The 18,328-nt window shown below is 36.0% G+C and overlaps 1 protein-coding gene across 5 annotated transcripts in view; it reads right to left on the bottom strand.

Annotated features, from left to right (window-relative positions):
• Nucleotides 1-18,328, bottom strand: part of Phka1 (phosphorylase kinase regulatory subunit alpha 1) — a 107,312-nt gene that overhangs the window by 30,831 nt on the left and 58,153 nt on the right. For 3 of the 5 annotated variants that reach the window (XM_077107451.1, XM_077107452.1, XM_077107453.1), the window contains exons 17-21: nt 14,686-14,764; nt 11,747-11,916; nt 8,701-8,877; nt 7,076-7,167; nt 6,574-6,713 (exon numbers count right to left, since the gene is read on the bottom strand). In XM_077107451.1, coding sequence (XP_076963566.1) covers nt 6,574-6,713; nt 7,076-7,167; nt 8,701-8,877; nt 11,747-11,916; nt 14,686-14,764 — 658 coding nt within the window. The remainder of the gene's footprint in view (nt 1-6,573; nt 6,714-7,075; nt 7,168-8,700; nt 8,878-11,746; nt 11,917-14,685; nt 14,765-18,328) is intronic. The other 2 variants (XM_077107454.1, XM_077107455.1) reach the window with 1 other exon arrangement.

Below are 18,328 nucleotides of genomic sequence, written 5' to 3'. Positions count from 1 at the left end.
TAGAAAACTTGCCTAGTAGTGAGAGGATCTAGGTATAATATCTAGTGCTGCAAATGAATGAATGGTTAAACAAATTAATTAACTAATTAAAAAATAAAAGAAGTGGGGTCTGTATTCCCCCTACTTGAGCCCAGGCATGCTTTTAACTAAGGTAAAAGTGACACCATATGATTTCTGAGGCTGTCATAAAAAGCAACACAGCTTCTACCTGGTCTTCTCTGGGACACACACTCTTAGAACCCAGTATTCATGCTGTCAGAAAATAGAGACACACATGGGGAGGTTATTTGCTGTTATTCCACCTGTAGGTAATGAGATTCTAACCAATAGCCAGCCAGTCAGTATCAGTCCCCTGACATATGGATGAGCAATCTGTGTCATGATACAAAGTTTCAGTGAAAAAAAGCATGGTATACAGCAGTGTATATACTATACTAAATTTGGGCAAAATAGGGATAAAATACAGATGTCTGCATTTACATAATAAGCATAAGATATCCCTGGAGGTTGCACACACACACAAATATACCGGTTGCCTGTGAAGTGGGGAACTGGGTATCTAGAGGTGGGAAAAGACCTTTTACCCATTCATTATATTTTCTTTTGTATTTAAAAAATTTCGATCATGAGAATATATTCTATTTAATATATCAAATTTTTTTAAAAAACATGAAATACTACAAGAGGTTAGCCAGGTGCAGTGGTGCACACCTATAATCCCAGCAGCTTGGGAGGCTAAGGCAGGAGGATTTCGAGCTTAAAGCCAGCCTCAGCAACAGCCAGATGCTAAGCAACTCAGTGAGACCCTGTCTCTAAATAAAATACTAAATAGAGCTGGGAATGTGGCTCAGTGGTCACGTGCCTGAGTTCAATCCCCGGTACCAAAAGAAAAAAAAAAAAAGAAGAAATAAATACTACAGGAGGTCATCAACAGATACAAATCAAGTAAGTTAAAGTTTGAAAAAATAATAGCTTATTTACATAGTCTCAAGGTATAGCTCTACAAGATTTATTTTTTATTTCAAAAGATAATAACTTTACAGTGAAGGAATCTTGAAGCTACTGTCTTAACCAACTGATCAAACCAAGTGATCAAAGTTAACACTACTAGCAATTGGACTAGTCAACATTATGTGCTTCCTGACATGACACACAGAGAACTTGGCATCAGTCAGGGATATTCCTGAAAAAAAAAAAGCATAACCTGAATTTACTTGTGATAAAGCATCACAGAAATCAAGACTGAGCAGGGTGTGGTGGTGCACACCTGTAATCCCAGCGGATTGGGAGGCTAAGATAGGAAGATCATGAGTTCAAAGCCAGCCTCAGCAACTGCAAAGTGGTAAGCAACTCAGAGAGACCTTGTCTCTAAATAAAATACAAAATGGGGTATGGAAGTGGCTCAGTGGTTGAGTGCCCCTGAGTTCAATCCTCAGTACCAGGAAAACAACAACAACAACAAAAAACAAAAACAAACAAACAAAAAAAAACCTCAAGACTGCGGGGGATTCTACAGGATAAATGATCTTTATTTTTCTAAAAATATCAATAACATGAAAAATGAGACTTAGATCAATGGAGATTCAAGATACACAAGAACTGAATGAAATACATGATTTTAGATTTTCTTTTGCAGTAAATACATTAATGGTCTGACAAATCTTAATAGGGTCTGCAGATAGATACTAGTATTGTTTCAAAGTTATTTTTCTGATTTTGGTGATTATAGTATGCTTATGTAAGAGAGTTCCTAATTTTTAGGAATTACACACTGAATAATTTAGACATGATCCCCATCTACTCTATCACTCCCAAATGGTTCAAAAAATAATGTGTGTGTGTGTGTGTGTGTGTGTGTGTGTGTGTGTGTGTGTGAGAGAGAGAGAGAGAGAGAGAGAGAGAGAGAGAGAGAGAGAGAGAGAGAGAGAGAGACTGAGTACAGATGGTGGTTGTGGTGGTACAAGAGAGAAATAGAGACAGTGAGAAAAGAGAGATATTAAAGCTCAATGGAAACACTAGAGGAATCAGGATAAAGGATACTAGAAAATTTTGTGTTATCTTTAAAACTTTTCTTTAAATCTGAAATTATCCAAATTTACTTTAAAAGTATGAAAAAGTGCTATAAGATCTCAGAATCAGGAAAGATTATTATTAATCTCTGATATCTTTATTATTAGAGATCAGAGAATACTTTGTGGAGGTGACAGATGAACTAGACTTTGATGGATAGAGAGAATTGCAAGTATAAATAGAGATGTGGTATAGCAAAGGAGAATATTCTAGGCAGAGGAAAAATCATAAATCAAGGTATGAAGGTAGACATGCAGAGGCTGAGCTTTGGTGACAGCATTCACATTGTGAGTGGAAGCAATAGTAGATAAATTAGGTTGAAAGGTCTTAGAAGGTGTAGATTTGGCCAGTGATTCCCTATGGAACTTGGTGATGTGGGGAGAGGTGGGGAAAAGGAGGAGTTGAAGATAATACAATTTCTGGGTGATTTGAAAGAATGATGGTAAAGAAAGACAAGCAGTATGTTCTGGTACAGTGAATCTGATTTTAGACATTTTGAGCAGGAAGACATACATAAAAATAAATTCCAGGTAGGTTAAAGACCTAAAATATTAAAAAATTTATCAAAGGTATTTAAAGCATTTTTTAAATTCTGGAAGGGGAGAAGATCCCTGATGCATGCAAGAAATCCCGAAGCCAAAAGAGGAAAATATCAGGTTGGGGGTATCACTCAGTTGAAGAGTGTTTGCCTAGCATGTGCAAGGTGCTGGGCTCAATCTCCAGTACCACAAAGTAAAGAGAAAAATAAAAAGATCAAAAGGTTTGACTACATAAAAACTGAAGTTTTAATGTAGAGAAAGGCACATAAAGTTAAAAGGCAAATTCCTTGGAAAAACACATGAAACATGTATAACAAAAGGGTAATCTAATATCCATAAGAAAAATAAAAAATAACTCAAGGTTATAAACATATAATTCACAGAAGGAATATCTGTCAATAAACATAGGAAAATGCATCTGTTATTCTTCTTATCTACACAGGGAAACTGGATAGAGTTCCAAGTGTATCACATAGCCACACAGCATGATCATACACAATCTAGTAAAGTTTTTGTGTGTGCATGTGTATATGTGTGTTGCTGGATGGAACCCAGTGCATTGTGCTATGCCCACAACCTAAGCTATGCCCACAACCCCTATTGAAGTGATCTGATATTATAGAGAATATTAGTTTCAAGGAGATTACAGGGTTCTCTCAGATGTCATGGTCAAGTTAGGATGTGATGTAGGAGCAGAAGAGGTGATCAACCATGGATCATATGAATTGGTGTGAGCATGAGCTTTTGTGTACAACGTTTTGCCTGTCCATCTCAATTACCCCTCTGAATCTTCAAGTTCTATTCAAGCTACAGTTATTCTGTCCTTATCCTTTATCTCCTTTCACTCTTTCTATCTTTCCATTCCCCTGCATTTAGCATGTGATGGTACCTAATAAGTACATGATACATTCCTGAATAAAGTGCTATACCACAAAAGAAAAAAAAAGAAAGAAAGAAAGATACCAAAATAAGACCCAGGCTTTTAAGAAAAATAGTAACACACAATAAGCTTTACTGGGTGGCACTTTGACAGGTTGCATAAGAAGGGAAGTCTCTCAAAACATGAAATCATTCAGAAGACCTTGGCCCAGATTCTGTCACTCAGAAAAGGAGAAGGACAACGGAACTGTCAGAGGGGAAGGAGAAGCTGGGGTAAGGGTTAAATGTCTAGGTGATGTCCTTCTGTAGCACTGTGTGGGATGTCTAAGTGAATTCTGAAGGGGTGCAGTGGTTTAGAGTATTCATGACTGATGTTTAGTTATTATGAACAAGTCTGAGGTGAAGCATATACAAAAACTCAGGCCCCATATAGCTAATAATCTATTTGAATTATTTGAATTATTTTTATTCTAATTTTTGATATGTCTTGCTATGTTACCCAGATTGGCTTTGAACTCATACAATCAGGTGATCCTTCCACCTCAGCCACTGAGTAGCTGGGACAACAGATATATGCCACCATGCCTGGCTTCTTTGGGTTATTTACTTATTTATTTTGGTACTAGGGATTGAACCCAGGAGTGATTTACCACTGAGCTACATGCCCAACCCTTTTATTTTTTATTTTGAGACAGGGTCTCACTAAGTTGCTTAGAGCCTCACTAAGTTGCTAAGGCTAGCTTCAAACTTGCTATCCTCCTGCCTCAGTCTCCAGAGTTGCTAGAATTACAGGCATGTGCCACCACACCCAGAAGATGTTATTTTTTTAAACAACTGAGTATGTAAAACTTTTACTTTGGTGTTCAATGGTTTTTCAGCTAACAGAAGACCTGTGTCTTTTTCATTTGCTCATTAAATAGGATAGTTTGATGAAAATAGCATGAACTTTGGAGTCAGAGAACAAGGTTTTTCATCTCATCTCTTCCCCTACCTGTGTGACCTTCAGAAAGTTGATCAACCTTTTTGAGTTGGCCCTCCCATCTGCAATAAATGTAGGTACCAATCATCTCATAGAAAAAGTATAAGGATTAAATTAAGAAGTTCATTTGTTTGACCAGCCTATACTGAAAACATAAGGCAAGCACTAGGTTGTTTTCAGACTACAATAAAACAGTCAATGTCCTCGAAGAGCTTAGTGTAATGGAGGTGATACACACACACACACACACACACACACACACACACAATAACATGGCAATAAAGTATTAGTTGTCTGTACTGCATTACAAGGAATGCTTAAGGAGCAGGGATTAGGAAAGTGAAAGGTTTCAAGCTGACTCCTTGGACGATATGAGAAGAGCTGAGTATAAGTCAGACTGAAGAGGAAGGAGAGAGTCCTTACAAAGAGAGGAACATGAGCAAAGACACAGAAATGAGACAACATAGTGTGGTGAAAAACAAAGAGCACTTTGGTATTGCTGGAATACCAATTACAGGACACAAAGTGGTGAAAGCGAAATCTGGAAGGAGGCAGGAACTTTATCACAGAGGTTCCTATGTGCCATATTAAGGCTCTTGAACTTTCCCCCTGCTTAAGTGAAGCAAAAAAAATTAAGGGAAGGGATTTAGTAAGATGAGCATATTAAAGAGATCATTGTGTAGAATTAGAAGACCAGGATTTGGCAAACCTCTAATGAAATAGTAGATCTGGGCAATCACCACTGATAGTTGCTAAAATCGTTAGGAAAAAAGCTAATGAGGAATTGTATAATGGCAACAACAGGCTAATTAGATCTTATTAATATTCACATGACAAAAAGAGCAACTTCATAGGCGATGCTCTGTACTTAAGTAACATCAGGAGGCACATGATATCTAGTTGTTGCCCATTTTGTTTTTTTATTTTTTGCAATGCTGGGAATCAAACCCAGGGTCTTGCACATGCTAGGCAAGTAAACTAACACCAAGCTACATCGACAGCCCCTTTTTCCAAATTTAGAAGGGGGTATAAATCCTGCCTCTTTATATTCTATTCACCATAACAAGAAAAGAGGAGGAAAAGCAGGGGTTTTTTGTGTAGAGGTAAGCAAGAAAGAGGAGATCAATTTGGACATATTGAGTTTAAGATATAAAGTACTAAGGGGGTACATGACACATAAGAATACATTTGAAAATATTAGTTTCTTTTTCGTATAAGCCTCTATATTCTTCTTTCTCTTGTGTTAAGAATATATCTGTAGGTTTTACCAAATAATGGAGGCTTAATAAGAACCATAATACTGGGGTTGGGGTTGTGGCTCAGCAGTAGAGCACTCACCTAGCATGTGTGAGGCCCTGGGTTCGATCCTCACCACCACATAAAAATAAATAAATAAAATAAAGATGTTGTAACTAACTAAAATGAATAAATAAATAAAATTTAAAAAAGAACCACAATACTGATAATAATCCTTGGCAATTATTGATTACTGACGATGTGCCAGGCATTAGGAACTTTATAGATTTTTATAATAATTCTATGAGGTGTATATATAATCCAAATTTTGTAAATGAGGAAAATTGAGGCTTTAAGTTGTGGAATGAGTAGGTTGCAAACCTGTATTCAAAACCAGATCAGTGAAATTCCAAAGCTGTGTTCATTTCCTATATGCTATGATCTAGATCTGGAATATTGTTCCAAAGGCCCATGTGTTAAAGGTTTAGTCCCAGCCCATGGCACTATTGGGAGGTGGTGGAAACTTTAAGGGGTAAGACCTTGTGGGAGGTCTTAGGTCACTGGGGGCATGCCCTTGAAGGTGATTATGTGATCCTGGTCTCTTTTCTCTCTTCCTCTCTTTCTCTCTCTCTTTTCTGCATCCTGTCCATGAGGTGAATGGTTTTGCCACATGCAGCTGCCATGGTATGCTGACTCACCACAGAACCAAAAGAAATAACTCATGAACTGAAGCCTCCAAAACTGTAAGCTAAAAAACCCTTTTCTTTTAATAAGTGGATTATCTCAGATATTTGTTATAGAATAAAAAGACTATGTTATACTTTTTCTCTATATGAACATTAAAATATGCTGATAATATCCATCACTTACTTCATAGTATACAACATGTAGAGAATATCAGCTTGTTCCTGTAAGCTTGTGGTCTCCTTTAATTGTGAAACCAGTGCTTCAAAGTCTACCTCCCCAGATTGGTCTCTAGGAAGATGCATTTCTACACGAACAGAGGGAACCTTTAGTTTGAGAAATGTTGAAAAGAAATTAAGTCCATAAGTGCTCCACTTAATATGCCCTAGAATGAGTCATCTTTCTATCTTTAAAACTTTTCCATAAGAATTCTCTAAATGTTGATGAAAAGCAAAGCAAAAACAGTGAAACCATCAAGACATATGATACAGCAAAGTAGTTTTCTTGAAATGTACTTAGGAAAACTTGTCTACTTTAAGACGGAACTGAAAAGAACATGTATCTTCATCAGGATAGTATTTTGCCTACTATCAGCTACTAACAGGAACCATAATGGCTAGTTCTATAATTTTCTATAAAGATGGCTTTTTTGCACACACAAATAGAAATAACTCAAGCGCACATTTACCTGGTCATCTTGTGGGGACTGAGGCGAGTCAAGTAAGTTGAATGAAGGCCGAGAAGGCTGAAATAACTTTGTAGGAAGATACATGTGAACATCTGCAAGAGGTTGACATTTATTAGGAAGGTTAGCTAACTAAGAGACCAATAAAAATGCACAGCTGACCTCAGGAATGAGGTCATATATCAGTCAATTCTTTATAAAACAAGAATGGCAAATTTTTTCTTCCTTGTTAATACCAAAAAAGAGAAATGTGAATATTAGATAATTTAAAGACTGTCCAATTAATCAATAAACATATTTTAATTTGATTTTCTAGAATTATACCATCAGGTGGTCATGTAAGATATTAAATTTACTAAGTGCAATGAATTCCATGATGGTGCTATCACTGAAACTTTGGCAGAATGCCACAAGTAACACAAAGGGTTCAGTTACATTTTATATTTTCTGGACATTCCTAAGAAAATACTTGATGGCTAGTGGTTGGATTTCCCTGAGAATAGGTGATTGGATGAACTTGTCTAGGGAATCAAAACAATCTAGTGGCTGACCAACTTTGAGATATTCTTAAGATTTCTTACTTACAGTACATTGTTGAAATACTTACCCATAATCACTAAGAAGAGACTCTCTTGTCATTTTCACCATTTTACATATACAAAGAGTTACAGAGCTCAAATAACTGCTCAAGCAAGTAAGTAGCAGAGCTAGGAATTAAGCTCAAGTTTTCCTGATTCACAATTGAGAAATATGACAATAAACTTCATCTTACATAAGCCCATTCTCCAGTGAGTATACCCAAAGGGCATGCTAAGCTTTTCTCCTTTATACATGTTAAATGAATCCCTAGAGTTCATATTTAATATCTTTGGTTAGTAATGGTCAATAAAGTTTTAGACAGCAAGAGCATGCATCTCAAGCATCCTCATTATTTAAATAATGTTAACATTTAGGTTTTCTAGGTGTGGCCAAGGAGCCCTTTTCTCCCTTCATTTGTGGCTACTACACAGAAACAATGAATACTTTTAGGAACCGTGGCAACTCCTAATAATGTGTAGTAGAAGATATCCCCCACTGTAAATATTACTGAAAGAGGAAAGGGGTCATGGGGAAGAGTATGCAATGAAGGATGAGTACCATATTCGACAATTACAGATCTACATGGCTAGAATGACCAACTATAAAAATTACAACTGGCCTAATGGAACCAATTGTAACTTACTTAAGACTATCTCCCTTTCCATTGCATAGCTGACCTGTAATTGTCTTGCAATGCTTTATTTATAAACAAAACTACTTCCAAAGGAGGATTTTTTCTAAACTTTTCCTTCTTACCATCATTTTACTGTGATGTTAGAACTGAATATGCTCCATGTCTACTGTTCTGACTCTCCTTACCATGTCCCTGGTTAAACCAGACTCTATAGCATTATGGATAGCAAAACTGTATTTGATTTATTGTTTTACAAATATTTGAGTGTCTGGTATGTTCCAGGTGCTGTCCAAGATGCTGGGGATAAAGCAGTGAACAAAACAAAGTTCCTGCTTATGTGTAATCAATATCCCGCCCCCATCCTGGGCTTTATGTCATCCTGTGCCTGACTCTAGTGAGTCATGGCATTACTCACTCTGTACATGGAGTTCCTTGGCCTTGGTCACCAAGGACATTAAGTCGCAGGTTGTTTGCACAGCAGCTCGGAACCGATCTAGCCCTCCCTTCTGTGAGGTAGGGGCTAGTTTAGGATGGGGAGCAGTGTGCGCCAAAAGGTGATCTAAATAACGAGCAACTTCATCACCACAGGGAGCTGCAGGATTAGTGGGAGGAGGGAGAGAGAAAAGAATGAACAGTTTAGTTACTTTAAAGTCTACCCCAGCAATCAGAATGATGGGCTCCCGTACTCATAATGCAGCACCGGAAGTAGGCTGTTTTTTTGATCATGGAGGGGCTAAAAAGCTTGTGATCATGATACAACCTCATAGATTTAAGATTTAGAGAATATGGCCATTTACCAGGACCCACTTGTTCTTCAGGTTTCCTGGGACGATGCTGAGGTTCTCTGAAGCAGTATGAGCTTATTCTAAGATAGGTGGAGCAAGTGTTTCATAATTTGTGTAGGTAGGTGTGAGTGATGGGATGGTGGCAGAGGTAGTGAAGAAGGCGCAGAGCAAGGCCTTTCAAGTCCCACTAGTAGGAGACTTTTGTGAGAAAGGGTCAGGGAACGGCAAAAATCTTCCAAAAAACATTGAGCCTGGTGATAAACAGAATCTATGAACAAAAACTACAATTACTACTAATAAAAAAAAATCTCCATGTGGCATTCATGAAAAAAGCACTATGAGACTCTTGTGGCCTTTTAGTCACCTCATATATTTATTTGCCAAATGTATATTGGCTACTATGTACCAGGCAGTGTACTATGTGCTATGTTTTGGTGAAGTAGATATGGTCCATATCCTTTTGGGCTCCTCCTCCACCGTACAACTTCTATAATATTATTATTTTTTTAAAGTTAATTGATCTTTATTTGCATGCCAGCATATAATATTAGATAATGAAATACAGATAATTGAAATAAAAATATACATATACTCTGTGGATGCTTAATATTTTAAACTTTACATAAATATTCATACTGTTTACAGTTGAAAAGTACACTCTCTGGATCAGTAGAGAAGTCAGCTAAGTCAGTCACACATTATCTAGTTTTGGATGATCTTAAGTTGAGAATTACAAGAATATGAAGAGAATCTTTCTACCTAAGCAATCAACATACCCACTGTGAGACCACTAATGAGCACATCCAAATGTGGGAAAGTGACTCAGAATGCTGTAAGAACAAATGTAGTGATACAAATCATAAAAAGATGTATTTTAGCACATCTTCAATCCCAGCTACTTGGGAGGCTGAGGCAGGAGGACTGCAAATTCAGTGCCATCCTGAGCAACTTAATAAGATCATATCTCAATATAAAAAATAAAAATGTGGCAGTCCTGAAGAACACAAAAATAATAAATGCTGGTGGGGATGTGGAGAAAAAGGAACATTCCTACACTGTTGATGGGATTGTAAATTAGTACAACCACTATGGAAATCAGTAAGGCAGTTCCTCAAAAGGCTAGTCATGAAACCACCATATATGACCCAGCTATACCACTCCTCAGTATTCATTCAAAATAATTAAAGTCACTGTACTACAGTGATACATTCATACTCCTGTTTATAGCAGCGTGATTCACAATAACCAAACTATGGAACCAGCCTAGGTGTCTGTCAATGGATGAATGGATAAAGAAAATGTGATATATATTTGGAGTTTATTCAGCCATAAAGAAAAATGAAATTGTCAATTGCAGGAAAATGGATGGAACTACAGACCACTGTTAATGGAAATAAGTCAATCTCAGACATTAAGGGTCAAGTGTTCTCTTTCATATGCAGAAGCTCAAGAGGAAAAAGGAAAACAAAGGTGGGGTTGGATCTGCTAAAAATCAAAGAGAGATCAGTAAAGGAATGGGACCAAAGGGTGGGAGGTAGGGAGGGAGGAGTGGAATGCTGGGGAATGATACTGGCCAAATTATATTGTGTACATGGATGCATATGTAACAACAAATCCCATCAAAATATACAACTATAACATACATATGAAATTTTTTTAAAAAAATTCAGGCTAACAGTCAAATACCCAGACAATAAAAGTAGGCAACCCAAGTTTTAGATGGCTAGAAAAATAATTACTTTTTAAGGGCCCTTCTTTCTTTAAGATTCAAACAATATAACAGCTTGTCTGGCATAGATCAGTGTTTTTACACTACAGGTAAGAATTTCTCAGTCATTTTTAATTTAAGCCCCCACAATGCTTTCTTACTATATCTTAATAGCCAGTTATATTTTGGTTTTAGTGTGTATTATTTGTCTAGTTTGTAATATGAAAGCAATAGGCATTTTAAACAGGCTTTTTTTGAACTAACATATCTCCCCAGAGATTCTGATATAGCCCTCAAATGTTATATAAAAAGCACTCTAAATTAAATTTTATATTTTATAATTTTAAAGTAAAATGCAGTAATGTATATGTATTTTTTTACACAATATCATTATTTATTTATTTTTATGTGGTGCTGAGGATCGAACCCAGGGCCTCTCATGTGCTAGGTGAGTGCTCTACTGCTAAGCCACAACCTCAGCCCTGTATATGTATTTTAAAAATACTTTTTAGTTGTCAATGGACCTTTATTTTACTTATTTATATGCAGTACTGAGAATTGAACCCAGTGCCTTACACATGCTAGGCAAACATTCTACCACTGAGCCACAACCCCAGCCCTGTATATATAATTTTAAACTGTGTACTTGATTAAATATCTCTTACTCACTACTGTTTCTTCCCATTTCAAAATCACCAGGCACTTCAAATGCCCCAGAAGAGAAATCTTCCCTAACCTTAGTAAGGGACAGTCCAACTCCACAATCACCACAGGGATATTAGACCAGAAACCAAAGGTAAGTAAAGGGATGAAAAGTGAAGCCAAACAAAAGTAGAAATCTAGGTGTATTAAAGAGGAGTGAGGTTGGTACACTGTGAGATTGCTGGCAGCGTGAATTATTAAAGACAATGCTGAACAATATTTTATATTCTTATCCAGCTAGCCAGTGCTTTATGAAGCCTCCTTACCATTATTGATTGAATCAAAGCCATCCATCCAGTTGCCAGATTCAAGCTCATCATAGGTTTCGTCATCATAATCTTCACTGTACAGCTTACCCTCAGGTCCAGGATCCATGAAGCTCAAATGCGAGCAGCAGGATGTCGTCAAAAACTCTGACAATTTACCTGTTTGAATCCTGACAATTAGAGGGTAGATACAAAACAGGAAATCAGGGGCAATCCTTTTAACACCACAAAATCTTTGTGATAAAAAGAATACTTATTATTATTTGTTGGAGGATTACTAAAATTCATCATTAGTATACATTTTGTAAACGTGAAATTTCTCAGCACTCCTAGGCATAATGCTCAGCTTAAATGGTCAGAGGGTTCTCTTATTGAAGTCTACAATTATGGGTTCACAATCTACCAGCACATCAATTTTGTTCTCTTCCACTGCCATGTTATTTTGATAACTATGTCAGATGTCCAATTTGCATTGGCTACTTAGATAAGCCAGGAGAGAATGAATATAAATCAAAACAAACCCATCACATCATTTAAAAACTAGCCCCTGCTGAACATTTGGAACATAAAAGATGGTATTTGAAAACTTTATACATTACAGTAGCCTGTAAGGCATATTTTCCCCTACTTATAAAGCCAATTACAAAACTCAAAAGGAAAGTGAGTAGTAATAATTTTCTAAAAAATCCAGCTTGAAGGAGCTGCTTATTCCCAGACCTTGGATAATGTGTTCATTGAAATAAATGATGACAGGAATGAATCATGACATATTGAAATAAAATAAGAGCCTATGAATCTATGCTGACACTAAATAACAAAATATAGGGGAAGACAAAGCTCCCTTTTATACATAGCGATGTCAACTAATGAATGAACACAGAGTGACAGAAACACAGAAATGCCCTTTTACAACTCTATTAGTAATAATTAATTCATGGAAGAATCAACGGAAGCTAATTATTTGGTTGAAGACTGTTGGGAAAACAGATAGAGAAACTTAGTAGATACCACTTTAAACAAGTGATCAAAGTTAACATCACTAAGGTAAGAAACCAATCTCATGTGCCTCCTGATACAATGTCCTGAGAAGGACTATAGTGATTTCTTATTTTAGATGACTTCAGCATCTATTTTGAATATATTTAATAACTTTCTCAGAACACAGGAAGGACTCAGTCATCCTTGACAGTTTCCAGTTCTGCACCTCCTCTAGTTACTTGGGATTGATCAAGATATCTGCCTTATACAACTTCCTTCTGGTGATCACATTCCTAAGTACAGCTAGATACAACCTATTTGACTGGTCCTTATGACCCCCACATCCTGCATAGACAGTGTAGATATGCTTAGTGATCTCTTCTGAGCCATAGTATGACCCCCTAGAATTCATATCTGCTTACTTTAAATTACTTTATCCCTTAGAATTTCCTATTGGAAACCTGTTTTTATAATGCCTTGGATCCCAATACAGGAGATGGCCCATGGGTCTCTGTCTTTGGGCTCCTGGCCTCTGTGTGTGGTTTCTGGGCATGCAATTCACTCCTTCCTTGGTCAGTAAGTAATAAAATCTATATTCCCATCGTGTATCTCTCCTAATCATTTAAAGGATTCTTTCCATCTTGAAGATCCTAAATTAAAACAAGGATTCAACATCACACAGGTAGTCCTCCTGCCAAACATATAATCTGACAAATCCAAATTGAGAGACATCCTGCAAAATAACTGACCCACATTATTCAAAAGTTAATGAGATTATCAAGAAAGATTATCAAAATTATCAAAATGGATAATGCTGGAAAACTGTTCTAGATTAAAAGATACCAAAGAGATATAATAATTAATTGCTAATGTTTACTTCTTTGGAAGTAAGTACTCCTTTGGTTGGATCCTGGATAGGGAAAAAAGCTATGGGAAAAACATTACTGGGGCAATTGGACAATTTTAAACAAGGATGTTATTAGATGTTAGATATGGTATTCCCTTCTTATCTGTGGGTTGGCATTCTATTGTTTCAGTTACTCAAGGTCTATGGTTGTCTAAAAATATTAAATAGAAATTATAAAAACAAATAATTCATAAATTTTCTATAACTTATCATAGTATATTGATACAATTGTTTTACTTTTAGTTATTGTTATTCATCTCTTACTGTGCCTAATTCACAGCTATCTGTGGTTTCAGGCATCCACCACGTTTATCTAGGCATAGTATCCCTGAGAGATAAGAAGGGAATATTGTAGTGTATTAATATGAAATTCCCTACATGTGATGATTATATTGTGGTTACTTATGATACTATTTTTGTTCTTAGATGATGGAAACTGAAGTATTAAAGGCTGAAGAGTCATGATGTCTATAGCTAAACTTCTTAGCAAAAAAGTACGTGTATATATGTGTTTATATATATAAACACACATATATATACACCCTCACTCATATGTGTGTGTGTGTGTGTGTGTGTGTGTGTGTATGCACATATGTGTGAGTGAGGGAAGTGACAGAGAGGAACAGAGGAAGAGAGAGAAGAAGGGAGAGAGAAAACACACATTGAAACAAACGTCAACAATAGGTGAATACTGAGAAAGGGTACATGGGTGTTTCATACTATGCTTACAAATTTTTGTAAGCTAGAAACTTTGCAAAAATAAAAATTTGGGAGAAAAAAGCAGCCAGAATTGGGTAAATTCAGTAAACTTCTTTTTCTAAAGAATACATTTTGTGGTTCCCTGACATCTAGAAAAATAACAGGGTGTGGAAATCTTCTAAACTTTTTCTATTACATTGAATTCCTTGATTCATTCAATCAAATTCTAGTTCCTCTGAGTATGATGGGATTGTGTTGTTGAAGACACACAGAGAGGCAACACAAGTCTGCCATTACTCTTCTCAACTCACAAGTTTCAATTCATTTCACTAACAGGAACATATAGATCACTTACCTTGCCCCACCAAAATAGCCATCCTGCATTTTTCGGAGTGCTGCCAGGATACTTGAATTCAAGCTCGTTCCATCTTCATCTTGAAATGGAGAGAATTTTAGCACAATATTTATGGCTTTAACTTTAAAGTAGGGGGGAAATATTTCAAACCAACATTCTGGTGGTGATAGTACAAATCATCACCTTATATTTCAATATTCACCTGCGAAGCAACACTGCTGAATGGGCACATGGTAAGGCGTTATGACTAATAGAAAGAGTTCTTCAAAGGCATTATTTTATTTATCCTAAGTACTTAATACAGTATCTGATGGCAGAGTGTTTAATAACTCCTGAATGCTGACATAATTATGCAGCAGTAACTATTTGCTGACTGTTATGTGCCAAGCACTATAATAAATGTTTTATGTACATTATTTCATTCATATATCTTAAGCAATACATCCTTAGTGCTTTTTATATGAGATTGATTTAAAATTTCATGTTTTAAGTTTGTCATTTTTTTTCTTTTTGTGTCTTGCAAAGGACAACTTTCCTCAGCCTTGATTTATATGTGTGTGCATAAGCATAAAAAAATCTAGAAGGCTAATAATTATCTGATTTTGTGTGAAAGTGATCATACTGCACATAATCATTTGTGATCCACTTTTTCTGATTCATCCTTTGCAATAGCTAAAAATGACTCCATAGAAGACATTTAAAGTTATAATCAACTCTGTACTGAAGATCATTGTACCTAATCTTTATGGATTTATTCTATTATTTCCTTAGATTAAATTTCTACAAGCAGAACTTGTAGGACAAAGGGAGCACATATTAAAATAATTGTAGAGACTGCAAATCACCACTAAAATCATTGTGCCAATTATATTTCTGCCAACAGTATAGAAAGTGACTGCATTTCTATACTTTTAACAAGAATGGGCATTAGCAATCTTTTTAATCTTTGTTTATCTGATAGATAAAATTAGAAGACACTGTTTTAATTTTATTGCCAGTAAATTGAGCATGTTTTCATGTATTTACTGGCCATTTGCATTTCTTTCATGAATTTCCCATCAAGGATAATTTTTCCATTAAAGTACTTTACATTTCTTTTTTTCAATTGACTTTCAAGAGCTTTTTATGTTTTGAATATTAATATTTTCTCTATAGATACATGGCAAATACTTTATATAGCTTTATTATTTGTCTTTCAACCTCATCCTTGGTGCTTTTATGTATTTTGTGTTGTTACATTTGTCAATTTTTTTCTTTTTTGTATATTTCAAAGGACAGATTTCATCAGTCTAAGACTACAAAAATATTCTACCATATTTGCTTCTATATTTGCCTCGCACATGCTACGTTAGTGCTCTACCGCTGAGGCACAGTCCCAGCCCTTCAAGGGTTTGTTTTGTGTGTTTGTAGCTTTTTTATTAATTTAGAATTTGTTTTTTCACAAAAAGTAAAGTAGTAAGCCTAAATTTATTATCATCTGAAATTGTATTTATTTATAGTCTCTTGCCTCTATTTGAAATGCTGTCTTTATCTTCTTTTGCCACAACCTCCTTACTGATAGATCTTACTTCACATCTCTATAGCAGTGTTCCTCAATGATTCTTTTTTCATTATTATGCCTCACCTATCACCTCCAAGAAGCCTTTTATTTTTTTGGTACTGGAGACTGAACCCAGGAGCACTTTACTACTGAGTGATAATCCCAACACTTTTATTTATTAATTAATTTATTTATTTTTATTTTGAGACAAATACTTGCTAAGTTGCTAAAGTTGGCCTCAAATTTGGAATTCTCCTGCCTCAGCCTCCTGAGTCACTGGAATTACAGGTACAGGCCACCACACCCAGCTGTTTGTTGGAAACATACGTTGTCCAGGCTGGCCTTAAACTACTATACTTAAGTGAACTTTCTGACTCAGTCTCTTGATTAGCTGGGACTACAGGCACAGATCACCACTCATTTCCACTCTATTTCTAATACCACCCATTCAGTGTGTCTTTTCTTCACCTCATATGTAAATTAGCTTCCTTCAGATCAGTCTCTCCTCATTACAATGTGTACAGTCACAACCAATATTTCCAAAACATCACTTTGATCATGTCACTCCCTACTGAAAACCTTTTGATGGTTGACATAATCTGATCCTACTTTACTTCTCCAGTTTTGTTTATAATTATCTGGAATGCAAAATCCATTCTATTAAGGTTAGTCTCTTCATTGGCCTCACAAGTCAAGCTCATTCCTGCCTTCAGGCCACACTCATGTTATTTCCCCCCTCAAAGTACCCTTTCTTCATGCCTCCTCCTATATTTATATGAACAATTCCAAAAACCTGCTTAAGTCTCACCTCAGTTGAGAATTTTTCTTTTATAATCTGATAACCTTCACTGTGAAATACTAACTTATTGATTTCTGTTATTTTTATGTATTAATTTTGCCCCTCCAATTAGACTTTCTACTTTCTAAAGACAATTCTGGGAACAAAGTAGTTATTAAACGGGTACTTGTTAATTGCGCTAATTAAATAAAGAGAAAAAGAAGAAAGACTACCCTACTTTCTCAACTCCTATGATTCTGAAGCACTTTTAAGATGTGACTAAAATTCCTAACAGTCTATCTGGATTTTAAATGACTTATGGTACAATATTCTTCTTTAGTGAAAAGGAACTCTATGTACTTTGGCAGTATAAACAAACCTTTGGAAGCAACAACAGAAGCACAGAAAGAAAGCAGTGGCTTCAGTATTGGCTCTAGTCTTCCAGGAACTGAGAGAACAATAAAGCCTTTCACCCAGTTTCAACTAAGCAATGGCAGGAAGCCCAGCCAAAAAAAGAAAAAAAAAATACACCAAAAGCCTTTTCACTTTTTCTCTGCTAAATTTTACTGTTTCCACCAGACAGGCTTTGGAAGGAGAAGCCTGGGAATTTTTCTATAAAATATTGTTCCACTGGAATAAGATAGATGCAGAATGTAGTATTACTGTTTTGTTGTTGTTTTTCTGTAGAACTGGCAATTTAACCTAGGGGTTGTCTACCACTGAGCTACACCCAGGTCCCTTTTTATTTTAATTTTGAGGCAGGGTCTTACTAAGTTACCAAGGCTGTCTTTGAACTTGAAATCCTCCTGCCTCAGTTTCCTAAGACACTGGGATTACAGGTGTGTACCACCACACCCAACTGATATTACTGTCTCTAAAAAGAATGTGTATCTATAAAGCCCTAATTTAAAAATCACTATCAATAAATAGAAGGAAGACCAATAGAATAGAGGAGAGGAAATGGGGAGGGGGGAGAGGAGATGAGGGAAAGAGAAAGTATTGTGGACCAAAGAGGAACAAATTATATTCCATGCATGTATGATTATGTTAAAATGAACCCCAATATTATGTATAACTATAATGCACTAATCAAAACATTTTAAAAAGTACTGCATGAATATGGTTTCTATAAATTGACTTAGAAATAAATTATCTAAAGTAGCCCCACCCAAGGTATTCTCTGGTACATTTTTAAAAATCATGGCTCTCAAATCATTTTAAATATTCTGTGTATTTGTTTTATACTTATTGTGTCTTAGCTTTCTAAAACATAAGTTCAAAGGGAACAGAGACCTGATCAAACTCTTTCACCCCATATGTCCCCA

This window comes from Callospermophilus lateralis, chromosome X (genome assembly GCF_048772815.1).
Source record: "Callospermophilus lateralis isolate mCalLat2 chromosome X, mCalLat2.hap1, whole genome shotgun sequence".
Lineage (NCBI taxonomy): Eukaryota > Metazoa > Chordata > Mammalia > Rodentia > Sciuridae > Callospermophilus > Callospermophilus lateralis.
Note: the sequence above shows the minus strand (reverse complement) of the source record. Positions and strands in the feature narration are given on the sequence as shown.